This window comes from Typopeltis vanoorti, chromosome 3 (assembly GCF_054136105.1).
Source record: "Typopeltis vanoorti isolate ZY-2024b chromosome 3, IOZ_Tvanoo_1.0, whole genome shotgun sequence".
In the NCBI taxonomy this organism is placed as follows: domain Eukaryota; kingdom Metazoa; phylum Arthropoda; class Arachnida; order Uropygi; family Thelyphonidae; genus Typopeltis; species Typopeltis vanoorti.
The window spans coordinates 113540873-113559247 of record NC_143551.1 but is presented as its reverse complement, the minus strand read 5'-3'; the positions used below and the strand labels follow the sequence as shown (position 1 = coordinate 113559247).

General features: G+C 35.5%; 1 protein-coding gene across 4 annotated transcripts in view; it reads left to right on the top strand.

Moving 5' to 3' along the window:
• LOC150108479 (cyclin-D-binding Myb-like transcription factor 1) overlaps positions 1–18375 on the top strand; it is a 357130-nt gene that overhangs the window by 197378 nt on the left and 141377 nt on the right. For all 4 annotated transcript variants that reach the window (XM_090415885.1, XM_090415883.1, XM_090415884.1 and 1 more), the window contains one exon: positions 5430–5539. In XM_090415885.1, the coding sequence (XP_090272011.1) occupies positions 5430–5539 (110 nt within the window). The remainder of the gene's footprint in view (positions 1–5429; positions 5540–18375) is intronic.

Below are 18375 nucleotides of genomic sequence, written 5' to 3'. Positions count from 1 at the left end.
GAAGGAACATATCAGGAATTTGATGATGATGACTTATCTGATCTCCAATCTAATCAATATTTTTTTTTATTTCTAATTGAGCTGTCCAGTCCACATATTAAAACTGCTTTGAACACTTTCTTCTACTGTTTGATATTTGATTTGATTTCTCCCTTGCAGTATATAAATTCATTTTCATCTAGCTTTCCACCCATATAAGTATATATATGCTTTATTGTGTATTTATTTATATAATTTGCCATTTTTTGGTGTTTTGCAAGTTTGTTAACGAGAATGCAATGCAGTTGATGTTTTCACACACATTTTTTTGTAGTTGATTTCATTTGAAATTTGTCACAGCAGTTATTTAATTTGACTAAAGTCAAGAGACTTGTAGTAGATTTATCTACAAGGATAATGCCATCTCTATGGAGTAAAGCACAATGTTTGATAAGTATCTCCTATTTGAATATTGTATTTAGTACTACTCATTCTTTACACGTTTAATAATGGGAATCATTCATTAGCTCTTTTTCCTGGATATCCTTTAATTGATTCTTTTTACTCCTTTTCCTTTACATTAATCAATCCAATCATCTGATATTACTTCATAAATTTCATCACATTTCCGAGCTTCGCCAACTTTGTTTTTAACTCTTGCATTACAGTACAAAAAAGTGGAAACAGACAACAAAGAAGGATCTGGTTATTTGATGTGATGAGGCACATCCTGGATGAACAAGCAACCAAAGCCTACTTTCTAGAAGCCAAAATTATGACATTATTGTAAAGCAAGCAAAATAAGTGAAAGATATAATAGTCTTAGTAAGAATAGATGACTTGAAAGCAAATTAGTTTGGTATGCAAGATATGCATGCATTGAATAAGGCAAAAAAAAAAAAGAAGTGAAAAAAAGAATCTAGATTGCAAGTGTTTACCTAATTCCCATCCACAGAAGGATTATACCATGGGTGAAGGGTTTTCCATTTTTTTTTTATTAATTTTATATTTTTTTTATGTTTTTTTTTTTTTTTGTATTTTTATTTTTTTATATCTTGAAACCAGCTCTAGAGACCAAACGTATAACTTTTTTTCAATCTACTTCAGACCTCCAGCAATCAAAGTGGCAGTTTTGTACCATGGTGGTCAAACTCTTCTCTCTCCTAAAGATCATAACAAACATCCATGCACATAACAGGAGTCAAACTGGAAGCTTATCGGTTGGAGAGCAGATATGCTAACCACTCAACCAGCCAGGTTGGCAAAACATTGCTGGCCATTCTCAAACCTGCCATTTGGTTAAAATATATTGATGATATGTTCTCTATTTGGCTAAATTAGACTCTTTCCTCTTGCACCTCAATAGCAGCACCCTAGAATCCAGTTCACTATAGAAAAGAAAATAACATTAGCCACCTTTTCTAGATACAGTTATCACACATCTGCCCAATGGCACCCTTTCTTTCTCAGTTTACAGAAAACTTACCCACAGAGAGAGATACATAAACTTTCCCATTATCCCACCCCCTCAACTATATAGTGTCATCGAAACCCTTTGCAGCAGAGCTTCCAACTTCTGTTCTGCCCTGGTTTCCCTTACTCTCCTTTATTCACCAGACCTTCCTGTCCAGTGGTTACAATGCTGAAAATATCAACAAATTAGCTGTTCTTCCCATCTCGCATCCCTCTCAACATGCAGGTTACAGTAATGTTATTACTATTCCATGTATCCACAGGAAAAATAACCAGAACTAAAGAAATATAATCTCTGCACTGTCTTCAACCTCATTTGAATCTGGCCTCACTTCTCTGCTCCTCTGAGGATCATCTTCCTCCCCTCTCTGTTACAGGTGTTTACAGGGTTCCTTGTTCTTGCAACTTATCATATGGTTAAACTGATAGCACATGAAATACATCTGCTACTGCAACCTATGATCAGTCAGGTGAAGATATCAAGTGCAAGATATCAAGGCATGTTAACCATGCCTTGATATCTTGCACAGGATCAGATAGAAAAAAACTACTCTGCTTCATCACAGCAAAGGCAAAGTTAAAAGAATCTTTTTAGAATCAGCACCAGATTAAAAAAAAAAAAAAAAAAAAAAAAAAAAAAAAAAAAAAAAAACAGCCTAAGCTAAATAAATATGGTTGTGCTAAACTTCCCAAGATTTGGGAAACTTGAATTCTTATGCCTCCTGCCCCACTGCTAAGGCTAGCCAACAGAACTCATGGAGGGCATCCCCTCATACGATGTTGGTCTCAAAATAGTAAGGAATACAATATTAAAATTGTATTCCTGAAGATGTCTCTCTGATAGAAACAATATCGGGATGATTAACCCTTTAACTGCTGAGGATGTATTATTATGGGCTTGGAAATACACGCCTGCTTTGCTGAGCCTGTATATATGCATGTTTGCCGTGCCTCCCATATTCAGACAATTTTTTAGTATGGAAAGAATCGTCATAAGATATTTAAACTTCGCATGTAGGTTCCTCCATCTATTGCTCACCAATTGAAGTTTATTTGACTTGAGTTTCTGTCCTTGTATGACATCTAAAGAGAAAAATTTGAACTGGTGCAACTAATCATATGCAGCACGATGCATAAACTACGTGACTCCGGGGATTTCAGGGATGTCACACTATGGCATCTATCAGTAAATATCTGCATTATCTTACTGATGATCAAATTGATGAATTGTTAACAACAAATGAGTCGGGAGAAGAATTGTCCGAGTTAAGTGAATTGTGTACTTCAAATGAAGAAGATCCTGGTGATGTAAGTGTTACAAGTGAGCAAGATAGTGACAAAAGTCTCGATACGAATGTGCATAAGCGAATGCGTACCGAAGATATATTGTTCAAGTGGCATGGTGATGCATTTACTCCAAGCATTGGCGCACCCAGGGAGGGGGCCAAGGCCCCCCCCCCCCAAAAAAAAAAAAAACTTAGAAAAATTTTCAAAACTCTTTTCCTAATTAAAATTTTTTTTTTTTTTTAATTTATGTTGTGTCGTGTCTTTTATTTCTATACTACTTATGAATTAGCAGTCACATAAGGTGGGAATACCCTCTGGCTCTCGGGAATCACGGCCGTTGTGAACGCAAGACGAAGAAGTAGTGCTCAGGCAATACTTTGTTTGCCCGAGCCGGACCAGAGATCATAGGTATCATGTATTGGCGATCATTGCAGATGCTCAGTCATAGGTTGTATGCTATGCATAGTGTGTACTGTATTCTCAAATTGTCTACTCAACTCCCCCCCCCCCCCCCCCAAGATTAAATCTTGAGTACGCCACTGACTCCAAGTGTACATGAATTTGATAGCAGTAATTCAGGAATAATCACAAGTAATATCACTGATGATTCTTCAGCTTTAGATATTTATGAACAATTTTTTACCATTGAACTAATGACAAAATAGCTGACAAAACAAACAAGTTTCATACTTTCACCACAAATAATAGACTATCTACGTCATCTTCACGACTAAAGCATTGGAAAAACACCACCCCTCAAGAACTTTACATTTTTCTAGCTATTACAAAAAACTATTTTTCCACCTTCTGGATATGACCATACTAAATTTCCACTGTCTCTATAATGTAAAATTTGAAAAAATCACAAACTTAGCAGACTACAAACTCATGCTTATCAGGGAAATAATTCAAAAGTACCATATCTCCAGAACAACAGGGAGGTTGAAAGGATGTCGATCACCTGGAGATCAACCACTGCGTCTCAAAGAAAGGCATTTCCCTTCTCTTGTACCTTCTACTGAGAAGAAGAAGAAGAATGCAGCTTGAGTTTGTTATGTCTGTTCCAATATTACTCTTGAGCAGAAGAAGCATCGTGAGAGCCGGTATATGTGCACCAAATGTGACGTTGGACTCTGTGTACAGCCCTGTTTTGAAAAATATCATTCCATGCTAAATTTTTAGGATTTTTCATACCCTGGCACTTGGTAGGCTTAGTGATAACTGTGCTGTAAATAATAGTGCTCTTTATATATTTTGATTAATTTCTACATGAATTAATATGTGTAATTTGCATAATCAAGTGGACACCCCTTGATTATGCAAATTTTATAAAACACTATTATTGCCATTTTTGTGAGTGAACAAGTGTATATCAAGAATATATGATGCTGTCTGGACTTCTTACTTCAGTCAGAATTTTAATTGATTTTATTTATAAATTTTTTTGCAAAATTAATTCAGCACATGGGACAATTGTCAGTAGAATATAAAATCAGCAGTTAAAGGATTAAACCTGTTGTTTAGTTATTATTCTGTGCCTTATTTGTTGCATTAAATTTAATTATGAATACTAAAATATCAAAGAATCAGTGCATCCCTTTTTGATACCATTGGCTCTTTCACATATCAGTATTCATAGGTATTAAAAACTAAATTATTTTGAGGTCTGATAGTTCATTCCTTTAGGAATGAAACTGATGATGATGATGGTGACGCAGTATCCAGAATTCATTTTTCGAATGGATGAAATACCCTCTCAAAGTAAAGGTTTCAGAAATGACAAGCAAAATATACATCCAATGACAACATTCATGTTACATTGAATGCATTTAAAAATATAAGATGCTTTGTATAAAGAAATGGGCATTTTGCTGTTCAGGTGAATATTAACAGAATGACTATATGCTTAATTTTGAATATGGAGAAGTTTGTAGTTTGGTCATTGATGATTCCAACTTACTAATGTACACACATGTACATTAGTAAGTTATGAGTAGTACACCTACTTTACCCCAGTAAGGTAGTACAACACCATATTCAGTCCTGAAGATACTTTCAGGTGCAAACTTTGTTTGTTCACACTTGGATAAAGGATTAAACTAAATTTATTATAGTCTAACTAAGTGAAAAATAAACTTTCAACATCTTTCTCTAAATCCAGAGTAATTTAATAAAAAGGTGGCACACCGTTTAGCAACTCCTATAGGTAGAGATGACCTTGCTAATGCTTCTGCCTGGTATCTCCACTTGGGCCTGGCTCCCGCTGAAGGGACCTCAATAAAGGTCGAAACTAGTCTGGGTAGGGGCCCTTCCCTTAATGCTTAACATTATACATATCCGCAATGAGATGTGTTTTGCATTATGGGAGATACTGAGATAGGAGTGATGTTAGCTTGCTCCACCTTTGCAACGAGTTGCCCGGTGTTGTACCACCTTACCCCAGTCCTGAAGATACTTTCAGGCGCAAACTTTGTTTGCTCACACTTGGATAAAGGATTAAACTAAATTTATTATACTTCAGAGGTGATCATTGCAGCTAATGGTAATTATATGTTTATAGAACTTTATTGGAACAATATTGTACATTGTTGTTGGTTCTTGTACATAAAATAATATGATATATTGTGATTTGTAGTTCCACTGGTAAAATGAACTTTTAATGGAAATTTTTGTATTATTGTTATATGCAGATTAAGAGCCATGTATGGCAATGATTGGCAAGCTATTGGAGCAGCTATGGGAAGAAGTGCTTCCTCCATTAAGGATCGTTGTCGGCTTATGAAAGATAATTGTAATCAAGGTAATATATAATATCCTAAGTCTTAATTTAATGATGCTGTTTGTCCCATTGCATTGAGGAGAGTGTATATCATATACATGTATACATTTAAACTGCAAAATTCCTGTAATTTCTTTAAGGTGATAATTGATTTAAATAGCAAGCAAGACAGGATAAGGGTAGTAGATGGCCACATTATTCTAATCAAATGAAAAGAATGAAAGATCAGCAAAAAGCAGAGGGGGAAAAAATTCTGCTTGCAAGGTGGAAATTTAAAAAAATAATAATAAAAAAAAGAGGTCGTAGAAGGGAAACTTTATTCATTGAAGAGACGAGTATTTGGCAAATGCTAATTGAATAATAAAAAAAAAAAAGACCAGATATAACTGTTGCAGAAATATGTGATAATTTGCATGCATTTGAAATGGGGAAGGAAAAAAAAAAACTTAAACAGAGGCAATCAATGCAAGAAATTAATTTGCTCCATTTAATGAAACAGTTATCCAAAAGCAATGCACTGTTTAAAATAAAATGACATTTTGCATTACCATTAATATACTGATAGCTTTGATAATTTGATATGGAGGCAAAGTACTCACTGCAAGATTAAGATGTCAGAATGTCATATAACTGTGCATAATGAAAAGCTTAGGTGTTACAGTTATTCATAGCCATGCTTTATGGTATAAACATCAGCAGAATGAAATACTTAATTTATTAAGTTGCTAATATTTTGATGGATTTCTAACCAGCATCTTCAGATCACAAATCATGACTGTTATAAATCACCAACAACTCAACTTGTAGTTACTGAAATACAAATTGTAACTGAAAAGGAACTGATGTCCTATCAAGGTGTCCTCTGGACTTTAGATGACACTTTAATAGAACATTAGTTCCTTTTTAGATGTTGCTTGCTAATATTGCACTTGTTGGAAATCCAGCAAAATATCAACAACTTAACAACTTACTTATTTGATACTATAAAGCACTGCTCGTTTCAATATGGCTATATCAAATTTCTCAAAATCTTAACTTTCTTTTTTCTGGCACTCCATGGAACCAGATAAAAGGCAGTTACTTAGATAAGTTAAGCTATTTGGCCCTATGGTCTAGACACAGAAATACATTTTTAGCACATTAAAACAGCCAACATCCAAAAATACATTGTACAAAGAAACAAACAGCTGTCCCTTCCTATACCCAATATTATGTTTTCCCTAATGGTTCATTATCCTTTTCTGTCCTTAATTTTTCCAAGATGAATGCTGATCACCATGTAACACTAAAGGAAGGGATTCTGATAATTCATGGAGATTCAACGTACAGTCAATGCAATCAATATGGTAAGTTGAAGATTCAAGTTTCTGGTTTGATGATTAATCAGCTGGCATTTTTAAAACGTAGGGATGACAGCAATATCATTCCAAACTGAAGAGAAAATTTACCTCAACAAAGCCACAAAGAATATACCACTGCATAGAGAAAGCATTACTCAGAGAACAGATCCAGCCTACTAGAAAAAACTTAGCCTTTACTCAAAACCAGATACAAAATTTAAAATCTGAACTTTTTATTTCATAGATTAAAATATTGACAATATTCGGAAAACCAGCAGACATTTTTGAATTTCTTCACAGTGAACGTAAACAACCAACTACAAGCCAGTGATAACAACAACCAACGAGAAGCAAAGAACAACAGGAGCAGAAATTGCCTTCAGGTAACAGTAATGTAGTCAACCTATCGAACCACATTTTAAACAAAGATGAACTAGCAAAGGTTTAAACTTTGCCGTAGCACCCAGATCAATTAATATACTGCATTTTATTTATAATATTGAAAGAGGCTTAAGATTCATCCCAACTACCGTAGCAGATAAAATACATTTAGAAACTGCTAACATTTTAAATGTAAATTATAAGAAAACAATAATGAGCAACTTATTGAAATTACTCTCCCCCATTACTAACTTTTATATGGAATATTTTGAGTAACGTGCTCTAGATTCCTCTCCTTTAAAACCCAAAGTCGGCTTAGATATATACGTTGACAATGTTTTCGCTATCTTTCCCCATGGCTGCCAGACATTAGACACTTTCCTCAGCCACCTAAACAAACAACACAAACACATAGTTCACAATTGAGATTGAAAAGCAGAACGTACTTACTTCCATTTCTAGATACACTTGTCACATGTCTTCCTTCCGGCAGTCTTTCCCTCACTGTTTACTGGAAACCGAACATACTGGCCAATATATACACATAAACTCCTACCACCACCACCCAACACAAAAACTAGGTGTCATTAATACTCTAAAAAACATGGTTTTGAAAATTTTCTCCAATGAACAAGTGCTTATAGATGAATTTAAAGTTATCAGCAATACTTTCCTAAAAAATGGTTACAGCCAAAATACTATCAACAAAATTCTCTGCAAGACCTCATTAAAAAACAAAGATAAACTAGACTACAATAAAACTATAACCATTCCATACATTAAAGGTACATCAGATAAAATAAACAGAATACTACAGAAATACAACCTTAAAGCCACCTTTAAACCTCCTGCAAAATTAAAGAGCTTACTCAACTCATCTAAAGACCCACTCCCTCCACTGACCCACTCTGGAGTATTTATTGCACCTTTAATCTACCCTATATAGGGGAAACAGGACGCACACTTCCTATCAGACAAAAGGAACATAAACAACACATTAAATATAATAAGTACGGTAAAGCTGGCCTTTCTGATCATGCCCTGAATAATTTACACAGAATTGACTGGAAAAGCACCAGTTGTTTACATCACACCAAAACATGGTATGAATGTAAATTTAAGGAAGCCTGTGAGATTCTTATCGATCACCTTAATCTTAACAGTAATGATGGTCTAAAAATCCCAAGCATATGGAAGACACATATTCTACCCACTTAACCTTTCTCCCTAAGAGTTAACTATAAATACGACATAAGTAATCCTGAATCTTAAAGCTAATATGACAATGGTCATGTCAAATTAGGACATCATTGTTACTGTAAGAAAACTATCTATATGAAAGAATGTTTCTCTGATGTTATCTTAAATAGAATATCGCTTTGTAGTTTTTAATTGAGTAATTAATTAATTAATTTTTTATTTGTATTTGTATTTATTTATTTATTTATTTTATTATTTTTTTTAATATTCAAAATTTCACTAGAGGTCATGCCAGTAGAATAACCATTGATCAAATCATTGTCTCTTTAGCATACTGTGTGAAATGTAATTCAGCTTGTCTCTGTATATATGTATATATACTCCAGATGATGACCTTAATATGAAAGTCGAAACGTCGAAAATTAAAATAGTTATTTATAACATGGTTGTAGAGTCCATAATTTGTCTAAAATGAAAGAAATGATTATCCTTTTCTGTTTATGGAAAACACAGAATGAGAGAATTTCATGCCAGCTAGAGCGTTGATCAGTTAAACAACTGATCAACTCCAGACAACCAGGATGAACAGTGAAAAGTCTGAATGAGAAATTGGAAATCATTGTCTCTTTAGCATACTGTGTGAAATGTAATTCAGCTTGTCTCTGTATATATGTATATATACTCCAGATGATGACCTTAATATGAAAGTCGAAACGTCGAAAATTAAAATAGTTATTTATAACATGGTTGTAGAGTCCATAATTTGTCTAAAATGAAAGAAATGATTATCCTTTTCTGTTTATGGAAAACACAGAATGAGAGAATTTCATGCCAGCTAGAGCGTTGATCAGTTAAACAACTGATCAACTCCAGACAACCAGGGCAAACAGTGAAAAGTCAGCTACTGGAACAAATCCTCAAACACACCTCTACTCAACAGCAGCAGAGTTCAAGATCGGTATTATCAACATAAGAAGACTGGATGGTAAAGAAATAGAGCTAGCTTAGGAATTGGATAAGTACCAGATCAAAATAATAGGGATGACTGAAACAAAAAACACAAAAGTAGTGAGGTCTTTCTGAGCAATAAATACAAAATGCTATATTCAGGCAATGACAATCAAGGAAAAGGAGGAGTAGCCATAGTATTCAACACAAATTCGAGGCTAATCTTCTTGGATAGCAGGCAATATCAAGTAGAGTGATGTGAGCAAATATGAGAATGAGAAATTGGACAATGAGACTTATTTGTGCTTATGGTCTCACAGAAAGTTCTACTAAGGTAGAAGTGGAAGAATTTTTTAAGGCTTTAGAGGAAGCAACCGACACAATGAAAAATGAAACGTTGGTCCTTGTTGGGGATCTAAATAGCAGAGTAGGAAATGATTGTCAGACATACAAAAATATTTTGGGAAAATTTGGAGAAAAGAGCTAAGCTAATAATATTGGAAAATTCCTGTTGTATTTCTGCTCAGGACATGGACTGTTTATTACTAATACCATGTTCCAACATAAAAATATGAACAAATTCACATGGAGAGAAGAGGCAAGGAATAAGAAAAGTCTCATTGACTATGTTATTGTTGATAGGTGATGTTTTCTCTCTTGTCTAGGACACTACAGTGTACAGAGGATTTGAAATTGGAAGTGATCACTATTTAGTCTTGAGCAGGATAAAATTGAATTTTATATTGAAAAGGAGAACACGTAAGAAAGCTTTAAAGCAAATTAAAATTTATCAGCTCTCAGATGTGAATTGTATGCTAAACTCCACAAACAATATTGAAGAAAAAATGAAACAATTTGAGAACAGGAACGAAACCTTGGAGATTCAGTGGCAAACCTGAAGAAAACATTGATTGATTGATTAGCCAGAGAGGCATGTGGTGAGGTTGTCTGCAAGGATAGAAAAATCAGAACTCCATGGTGGACACAGTAAGTTAATGAGGCAGTGAAGGAAAAGAAGTAAGTATATCAAAAGTTCCTGAGAAATAAGTCTGCTTTTGCTCTTAGAGAATACAGAGAAAAATGTAAGAAAGCTAAACGCTGTGTAAAACTAGCTGAACAAAAGTCATGGGAAGATTTTGGTAAGACCATAGAAAAAAATATCAAGAAGGTGGCAAGATATTCTGGAGTTGTTGAAAAAGCTCAGAAATGGAGGAAAGAGTGCTGTAAAAAGGAATTAGAGATGATAAAGGTGATATGAAACTGGAGAAAATGATATCCTTGATGTATTGAGTAATTACTTTGAAAAATTGCTAAATTAAACAATCAGTGACAGCACAGGAGTATAAAACACTCAACAGGCAAGCAAACAGGAATACATATCCATACTTGAAGTAGAAAAAGTCATCAAAAGCCTGAAATGTGGAAAGGCAGCTGGAGTAGATGATATTCGACCAGAAATGCTCAAGAATGAAAGTATAAAAGTCTTACAGTTGGCTGCACTGCATAGTTCAGAAGGCCTTGACAGAGGGACGAATTCCATATGATTGAAGTAGAGCTCTCATAGTACCCATATTTAAAAAGGGAAATAAAACTGAATGTGAGAATTACAGAAATATTTCCCTACTGATTGTTCCTGGTAAGATTTATGCAAGTATACTTGAGAAACAGTTGAGAAGGATTGGTGAAGAACAAGCTGGATTGAGGCCAAATAGAGGCTGTCAGGATCAGATTTTCACTTTACGACAAATAGTTGAGAAATCATGGGAATATAACAAAGATCTGTATTTAAGTTTTGTAGATCTGGAAAAGGCATATGATAAGGTGCCAAGAGAAAAGCTAATCAAAACGATACAGTTGTATGGTGTCATTGGGGCATTATATCAAGCAATCCTTAGTTTTTATTTGAGTTGTAGGTCAGCAATTAGAATTGAAGGAAGTACAAGAAAATGGTTTAATGTTAAATCTGTTGTCAGAGAAGGATGTACATTATCCCCTCTGTTATTATCTATATGGATCACATTATGAAGGAAAGTGATATTAAACTTGATATCAAAATTGGAGATGTTAATCTCAGCTTTTTACTTTATGATAAAACTCTGGTATAAGTCTGCAAGATTCCCTGATTAAATTGAATAACTGTTGTAACAGATATGGTATGAAGGTCAGCAATAACAAGAAAAAGACAATGACAATAGGCAGAAGCATTGAAACAACTGCATTGTGAATGGAGAACTATAGAACAAGTAAACCATTTTAGCTACTTAGGCACGATTTTTAATGATGATGATAAGTTGAATATTGAAATAAACAACAAAATCAACAAAGCTGGTATGGTAGGAAGTCAACTGAATAAATTTATATGGACTAAGAGAGAAATTAGCCAAAACACTAAATTAACTGTATTCAAGACAGTGTTGAAGTCAATTTTAACTTATGGATCTGAGAGGTCGGTTAGAAATAAAACATTTGACCAAAGCTAGAGACCAGAGATATGAGAGTCCTGAGAAAGATTAGGGGTGTGAACAGATGGCATCAATGGCAATATCATGTTAAAAACTAGGATATTAGGAAAGAACTTTACCTTGTTTCCATCCTGAAATGTCTTAGCAGAGCTAATCTCAGGTGGTATAGTCACTTAAACAGAATGGGAGAGGAAAGGTTAGCAAAACAAGTGTCCTCTTCTAGTGTGTTGAGGCTTAAGTGCTGTGAAGAATTCATGTTGGAGGTTTAATGGAATATTTTCAGTGCTGAGAAAGGATTAAAACGAATTTTAATGCTCCCAATATTTCGTCTCATTCATATAGATATCTTCAGGTATTACAAGTGACTTTTTTTGTAACACACACAAATACAATACAATGATAAGTAAAACAAGTGAGTGAAACTAAAGTCCTATCTAGGTGGTGTACCCTCCATGGACGTTTGCAGGTGGCCTAGGATGTAAAGAGGGATCTCTGATAATTGATGTTTCCCAAATTTTGGGAAGTATTATGCAACCGCATTTCTTTAAATTAGGTTGATTCCTGAGTGCAGATGAAGATTCAAAAAACAGTCTTTCTTTTTTGAATTTACTATGGTGGAGCATGGTGGTTTTTTCCCAGGAAATTCTGTGGGTTCTATCCAAAACATGGTCTACAAGGCTAGATTGACCATAATCGTGATTGCAGATGTGACTTGTGTCCTTCTAACCATATGGTTGCTGATCTGCCTGTCTATCCAAAGTAAGCCAGATTACAGGAACAAGGTACGCTATATACTCCAGGCACTGAGAGAGGAGGAAGCTGATCTTTGGTGGAACGGATAAGGGTAGTAAGTTTACGGTGGGGCTTAAACGCTGTATGGAGGTTGGACTTTTTTAATGACCTGGCTGTTTTTTCTGATGTGCCACAGATGTATAGTGATGGCATTTCTGAAGTCCTTCTGAAGAGATGGTCGGGGAATGGGGAAGGAATTGATTATTGTTTTAATTCTGTAATCACTGTAGCCATTGGAAAGGAAGGTGTTGTGTTTGAGTTTGGTTGAAAGGGCGGTTTTTCACTGGAACAAAGATTGTGGGCTCTATTGATTAGAATTTTAATAATGTCATATTGTTGAGGGGGGGGGGGATTTGTGAATGTATCTGCCTGTATGAGTAGGTTTTCTATATACAGAGAAAGAAAGGTTGCCATTAGGGAAACATGTTACTAATGTGTCTAGGAAGGGTAAACTATTGTTATTTTCCTTTTCTATCATAAACTGGATTCTTGGATGTAGTTTATTGAGGTGACTGAGGAAGGAGTCTAATGTGTCTGGGCCATGAGGCCAAATAGAGAACATATCATCTACATATCTTAGCCATATAGAAGGTTTTAGAGGGGAAGAGTCTATGGCTTGTATTTCAAAATTTTCCATGTAAAAATTGGCAAGAGGGGGTTGGGGGGGGGCATGGCATTTCCCTCTATCTGTCTGTATATTTTGTTCTTCCAAGAAAAATATTTATATTTTTATTGTTAAAGATAAAGGAAAAGCACTCTAAGATATCAGAAGAAAAACGTTTTTTAAGAGTGTTAAGGTGTCATTGAGAGGAATATTGGTAAACAATGAGATGATGTCAAAGCTGACCAATATATCTGTATTATTTAAAGTAATTTATCTTCCAGACAACTCTCTGCCCTCAGAAAATTATAGAAAGAAAAATGTATCATCATCACTACCAAAGCTGATAGGGGTTATGCCACAGTCGTTCTTAATGCCTCAGAATATAATTTTGAAAATTGATATTATTTTCTGGGATCACGCGCTACCTACATGCCACTTGAACACGATCCCACAAAAACTCAAGTTAAAAAATTAAAAAACTTACTTAAAAAGTATCCTCCTGACATTACAAAAACACTCAAACCTTTCAGTTCTCATCCTCCCTCCCCCCAGATATACCCCAGGTTTACCTAAAATCCACAAACCTAATTCTCCCCTAAGACCTATAGTACATGACACTAATGCACCTTGCTACAAATTGTCAAAACAGCTAACTAACTCTCTGACCCCTCCCTCACTGGTCTTACCACATCTTATGTAAAAAACTCTACTCACTTTAAAAACTTAATTGAAAATCTTACTTTAAATAATACAGACATATTGGTCAGCTTTGATGTCATCTCATTGTTTACCAATATTCCCCTAAATGACACCTTAACATTCTTAAAAAATGTTTTTCCTTTTGATATCTTAGAGCTCTTTTCCTTTGCCATCAATTCTGATTATTTTTCTTGAAAGAACAAAATCTACAGACAGATAGAGGAAAATGCCATGGGTTCCACACCTCTCATCCCCTCTTGCCAATTTTCCCCTCTTCCCCTCTAAAACCTTCTATCTGGCTAAGATATGTAGATGATATGTGCTCTATTTGACCTCATGGCCCAGACACATTAAACTCCTTCCTCAGTCACCTCAATAGACTACATCCAAGAATCCAGTTTATGATAGAAAAGGAAAATAACAATAGTTACCCTTCCTAGGCACCTTAGTAACACGCCTTCCTAATGGTAACCGTTCTTTCTCTGTATATAGAAAACCTACTTATACAGGCAGATACATTCACAACCCCCTTCCCCCTCAGCAATATGGCATTATTAAAACTCTAACCAATAGAGCCCACAATCTTTGTTCCAGTGAAACCGCCCTTTCAACCAAACTCAAACACAACACCTTCCTTTCCAATGGCTACAGTGATTACAGAATTTAAAAAAATAATCAATTCCTTCCCCATTCCCCGACCATCTCTTCAGAAAGACTTCAGAAATGCCATGACCATACCTTACATCCATGGCACATCAGAAAAAATAGTGTTAGATCTTGAATGGGGACTCTTTCAACAAAAAAGTCATTCATTCAAGATTTAACAAGAAACAAAATTCTGAGCTAGAAATGCTTGCACTATTGGTTAATTAAGAAAAATATTAAAGAAAACCTGTTACAATTACCTTAGAAAGAAGTAAAGTTGAGGAGAAAATTGTATGTCAAAATATAATTATATTGTTAAAATTATTGATGTCTAAATTATACTGTATAAGAATGTAAATCTAAGTGCAAACAAAGGTTCAAAGGTTGCTAGCTAACTGCCTACGATGACGTCATGGTGCAACGGATGCATTTGTGGAAGGTGCACTGAACTAGCGTTTGGTGAAATGAGTGCTCTTCAAGGAGCAGAAGTGTGATGCAATCACGTAGGGGCGAATAGGAGAGCACAGTGAGAGATCTCCATTACGAAAAGAGGGCACTAAAAAGTAGAATAAAAAGTGAGTTCATGCAGGTTTGAACCCCCCCGTTTTTCTGTTCCTGTTTTCTCGTGTGGACAAGCAGAGCGCTGACCGATTGACAGCGCCAGAAGTAATCTCCTTCCCGGTTGCTAGCTGAAGGAGTCGGGCATGCTGTACTTGAGCTGATGGCAGACACCAACTAGGGCCATCGGTAAAAGTTTGCCGATGCGAAACAGCGGAATAAGTTCCCCAAAAAGGACGGCTGAGATGACGATATCGATTCAGTAGACGAGCGTTTATATGGCAAAATGCAAGGAATGGCGATTTCCACCGATCAGCGTAACCTCCATGTGGACACGACTCGATAAAGCAGAAAGACATCTGAATACAAAGGACGGGCGAAAAGAAGTGCGATATCCTCTCAGGACATTGGTAACGTACAGTAAATTCCTTATTCTTGTAACGATTAGTATTGGGGCAGAAAGAGAAGAACAGATTTCTGATTGAGAAGAAAGAGAACTTTTAAGTGACTTTTGTGCTCAGTAACGCGTTAATCTAATTATATTGGACTAGTAGTCTGAGAGCCTGAGAGTATGCAACACTTAGTTGAATGTGAATTGACCTTTGTTAGCAAGTTTTACTTAGAATTCTGAATTACTATTTCATGATAAATATGTGCTTACTTAGTCTGTAGGTGTAAAATTAGAGTGTTTTGATAATTAATGTGTTCCTTATAGCTCAGCTAATGAATTAGAATTCTGATATGACATACCTTGATATGTAAAAGTTTATTGTATGAATTTTTGATAATTAATAAACATGTTTTTCTCTGTAAGTCTGAGTTCGTCTGAGCATGAGATTGAAATTACCACTCACTAAAGTTCGAACCTGTGAATAAGGGGAAATAAAAGAAAGTTTAGAAAGTTTAGGCCATGACTGCAATGTTGAAGTTTCTATTGGCACTTAATACTTTAATAAGATTAGGTAATACTTAAACTCTGGGAAAGTTTCTTTGTACAAGAATTCTTCTGTACTAGGACTCTGGCTGGCGCAGCTAAAATAAAATAAATTTTTGTCAGAGTTCCGAATAGAGAAGCAGCCCCTGAGAGATAAGTTACAGATTTCAGGCTTAGTTAGTACGACAAGGATTTAAGATAGAACATAAAGAAACACAACACAAAATATAACAATAGCCAGGTCGTTATAAAAGTCCAACCTCCATATTTCAGCGTTTAAGCTCCACCGTAAACTTACTACCCTTGTCCGTTCCATCAAAGATCAGCTCCCTGCTCTCTCTCCGTGCCTGGAGTATATAGAGTACTTTGTTCCTGTAATCTGGCTTACTTTGGACAGACAGGCAGATCAGCAACCCATCCGGTTAGAACATAAGTCATACATCTGCAATCATGATTATGGTTAATCTGGCCTTGCAGACCATGTTTTGGATATAACCCACAGGATCTCCTGGAAGAAAACTGCCATGCTCCACCATAGTAAATTCAAAAAAGAAAGACTGTTTTTTGAATCTGCATCTGCACTCAGGAATCAACCTAATTTAAAGAAATGCGGTTGCATAAAACTTTCCAAAATTTGGGAAACATTAATTATCAGAGATCCCTCTTTACATCCTAGGTCACCTGCAAATGCCCACAGAGGGTGCACCACCTAGATAGGACTAAGTTTCACTCATTTGTTTTTCTTATCAATGTATTGTATTTGTGTGTGTTGTTATAAAAAGTTATTTGTAATCCCTGAAGATGTCTCTGTGACTGAGACGAAATATTGAAGCATTAAAATTAGTTTTAATCCTTTCTCAGTGCTGATAATATTCCATTAAACCTCCAACATGTGTTCTCTGCCAGGTTGTCAGGAAAAAGACCCAATGGAAGACCAAGATACAGGTGGATTGATACAGTAAAAAGTGCCTTAGAAGACAGAAATATTATCTGATAATGTTGAAGTCTTGATAGGTAGCAGATTGATTCGGAGGAAAATGTAGATTGGAAGTTAGTGGTGATGTAAGTTTTTCATGTAGTACTATCATATTGTGTACACCCCCTTGAGGGTACATGTCAGGAATTTGATGATGGAAAACACACACACACTGGAAGACAAGCAATCACATAATCCATCTTGAACAGCATGGCATCCTCAAAATACTTATACACATAGCCATGGCTGCTTGTTCTTTCGATATATCTCGTGCTGTGCAGGACTTGATTATCTTTGCCACACCTTTTAGTCAATGGCTACAATTCTTGTAAAACATGCAAAATGCTGTATGTCCCCTAAGCACTCCAAGTTCACAATACAGCAAAGTACATACAAACTAGTCTGGCTATGTTATGTAAATTATGTGTTTTATAGGTAGCCTCATGACCAATAGACACATTAGATGCCTTTTTAGTGATGATAAACAGCCAACATCCAAAAATACACTTTTCTGTCGAAAAGAAACATATGACCATTTTCTCTTTTTAGACATACTAGTTACATGACTAGCGAATGGTTTATTATCCTTCTCTGAAATCCACACATATTAGAAGATTCTTATGTAAATAGTCATCCACATCTATTCCACTAAATGATGCCATTTAGTCCTAAATTTAGGTACTCTTACAACACATTTTAGCTTGTGGCTACATCTCCTTATAAATTAGACACAGTACTCTATGCTCCTCCTCTTCCTCCTCCTACCCCCCCCCCCACACACACACAACCAGCACACAAGATCACATCAAATCTTTTGAAGGAAATAAACAAAGCCCCTCTTGTTTTCATCAGTGGAACCATGTCAAACAGTGAAAAGTCAGCTACTGGAACAATTCCCAACTTATACTCAGCAGAGTTCAAGATTGACACTATCAATATAAGAAGCATCAGTTGAAAAGAAATGGAACTAGTATAAGAATTGGATAAGTACTAGATCGACATAATAGGTGTGACTGAAACAAAGAAGGCAAAAACAGGTGAGATCTCTGTCTAAGCGGCAGATACCATAATGTTATATTCTGCCAATAACAGTCTGGGAAAAGAATGAAGAGCTATAGCATTCAACACTAAATCTGAGGGTAACCTTCTTGAATGCAGGCAATATCAAGTAGAGCAGTGTGGACAAAAATCAGAATGGAGAACTGGGCAATGAGCTTTATTTTTGCCCATGATCCAACAGAAGACTCTACTAAGAATGGAGGAATTTTTCAAGGCAATTAGACACAATACTGACATGAAAGGCTCTGACTTTGAATCC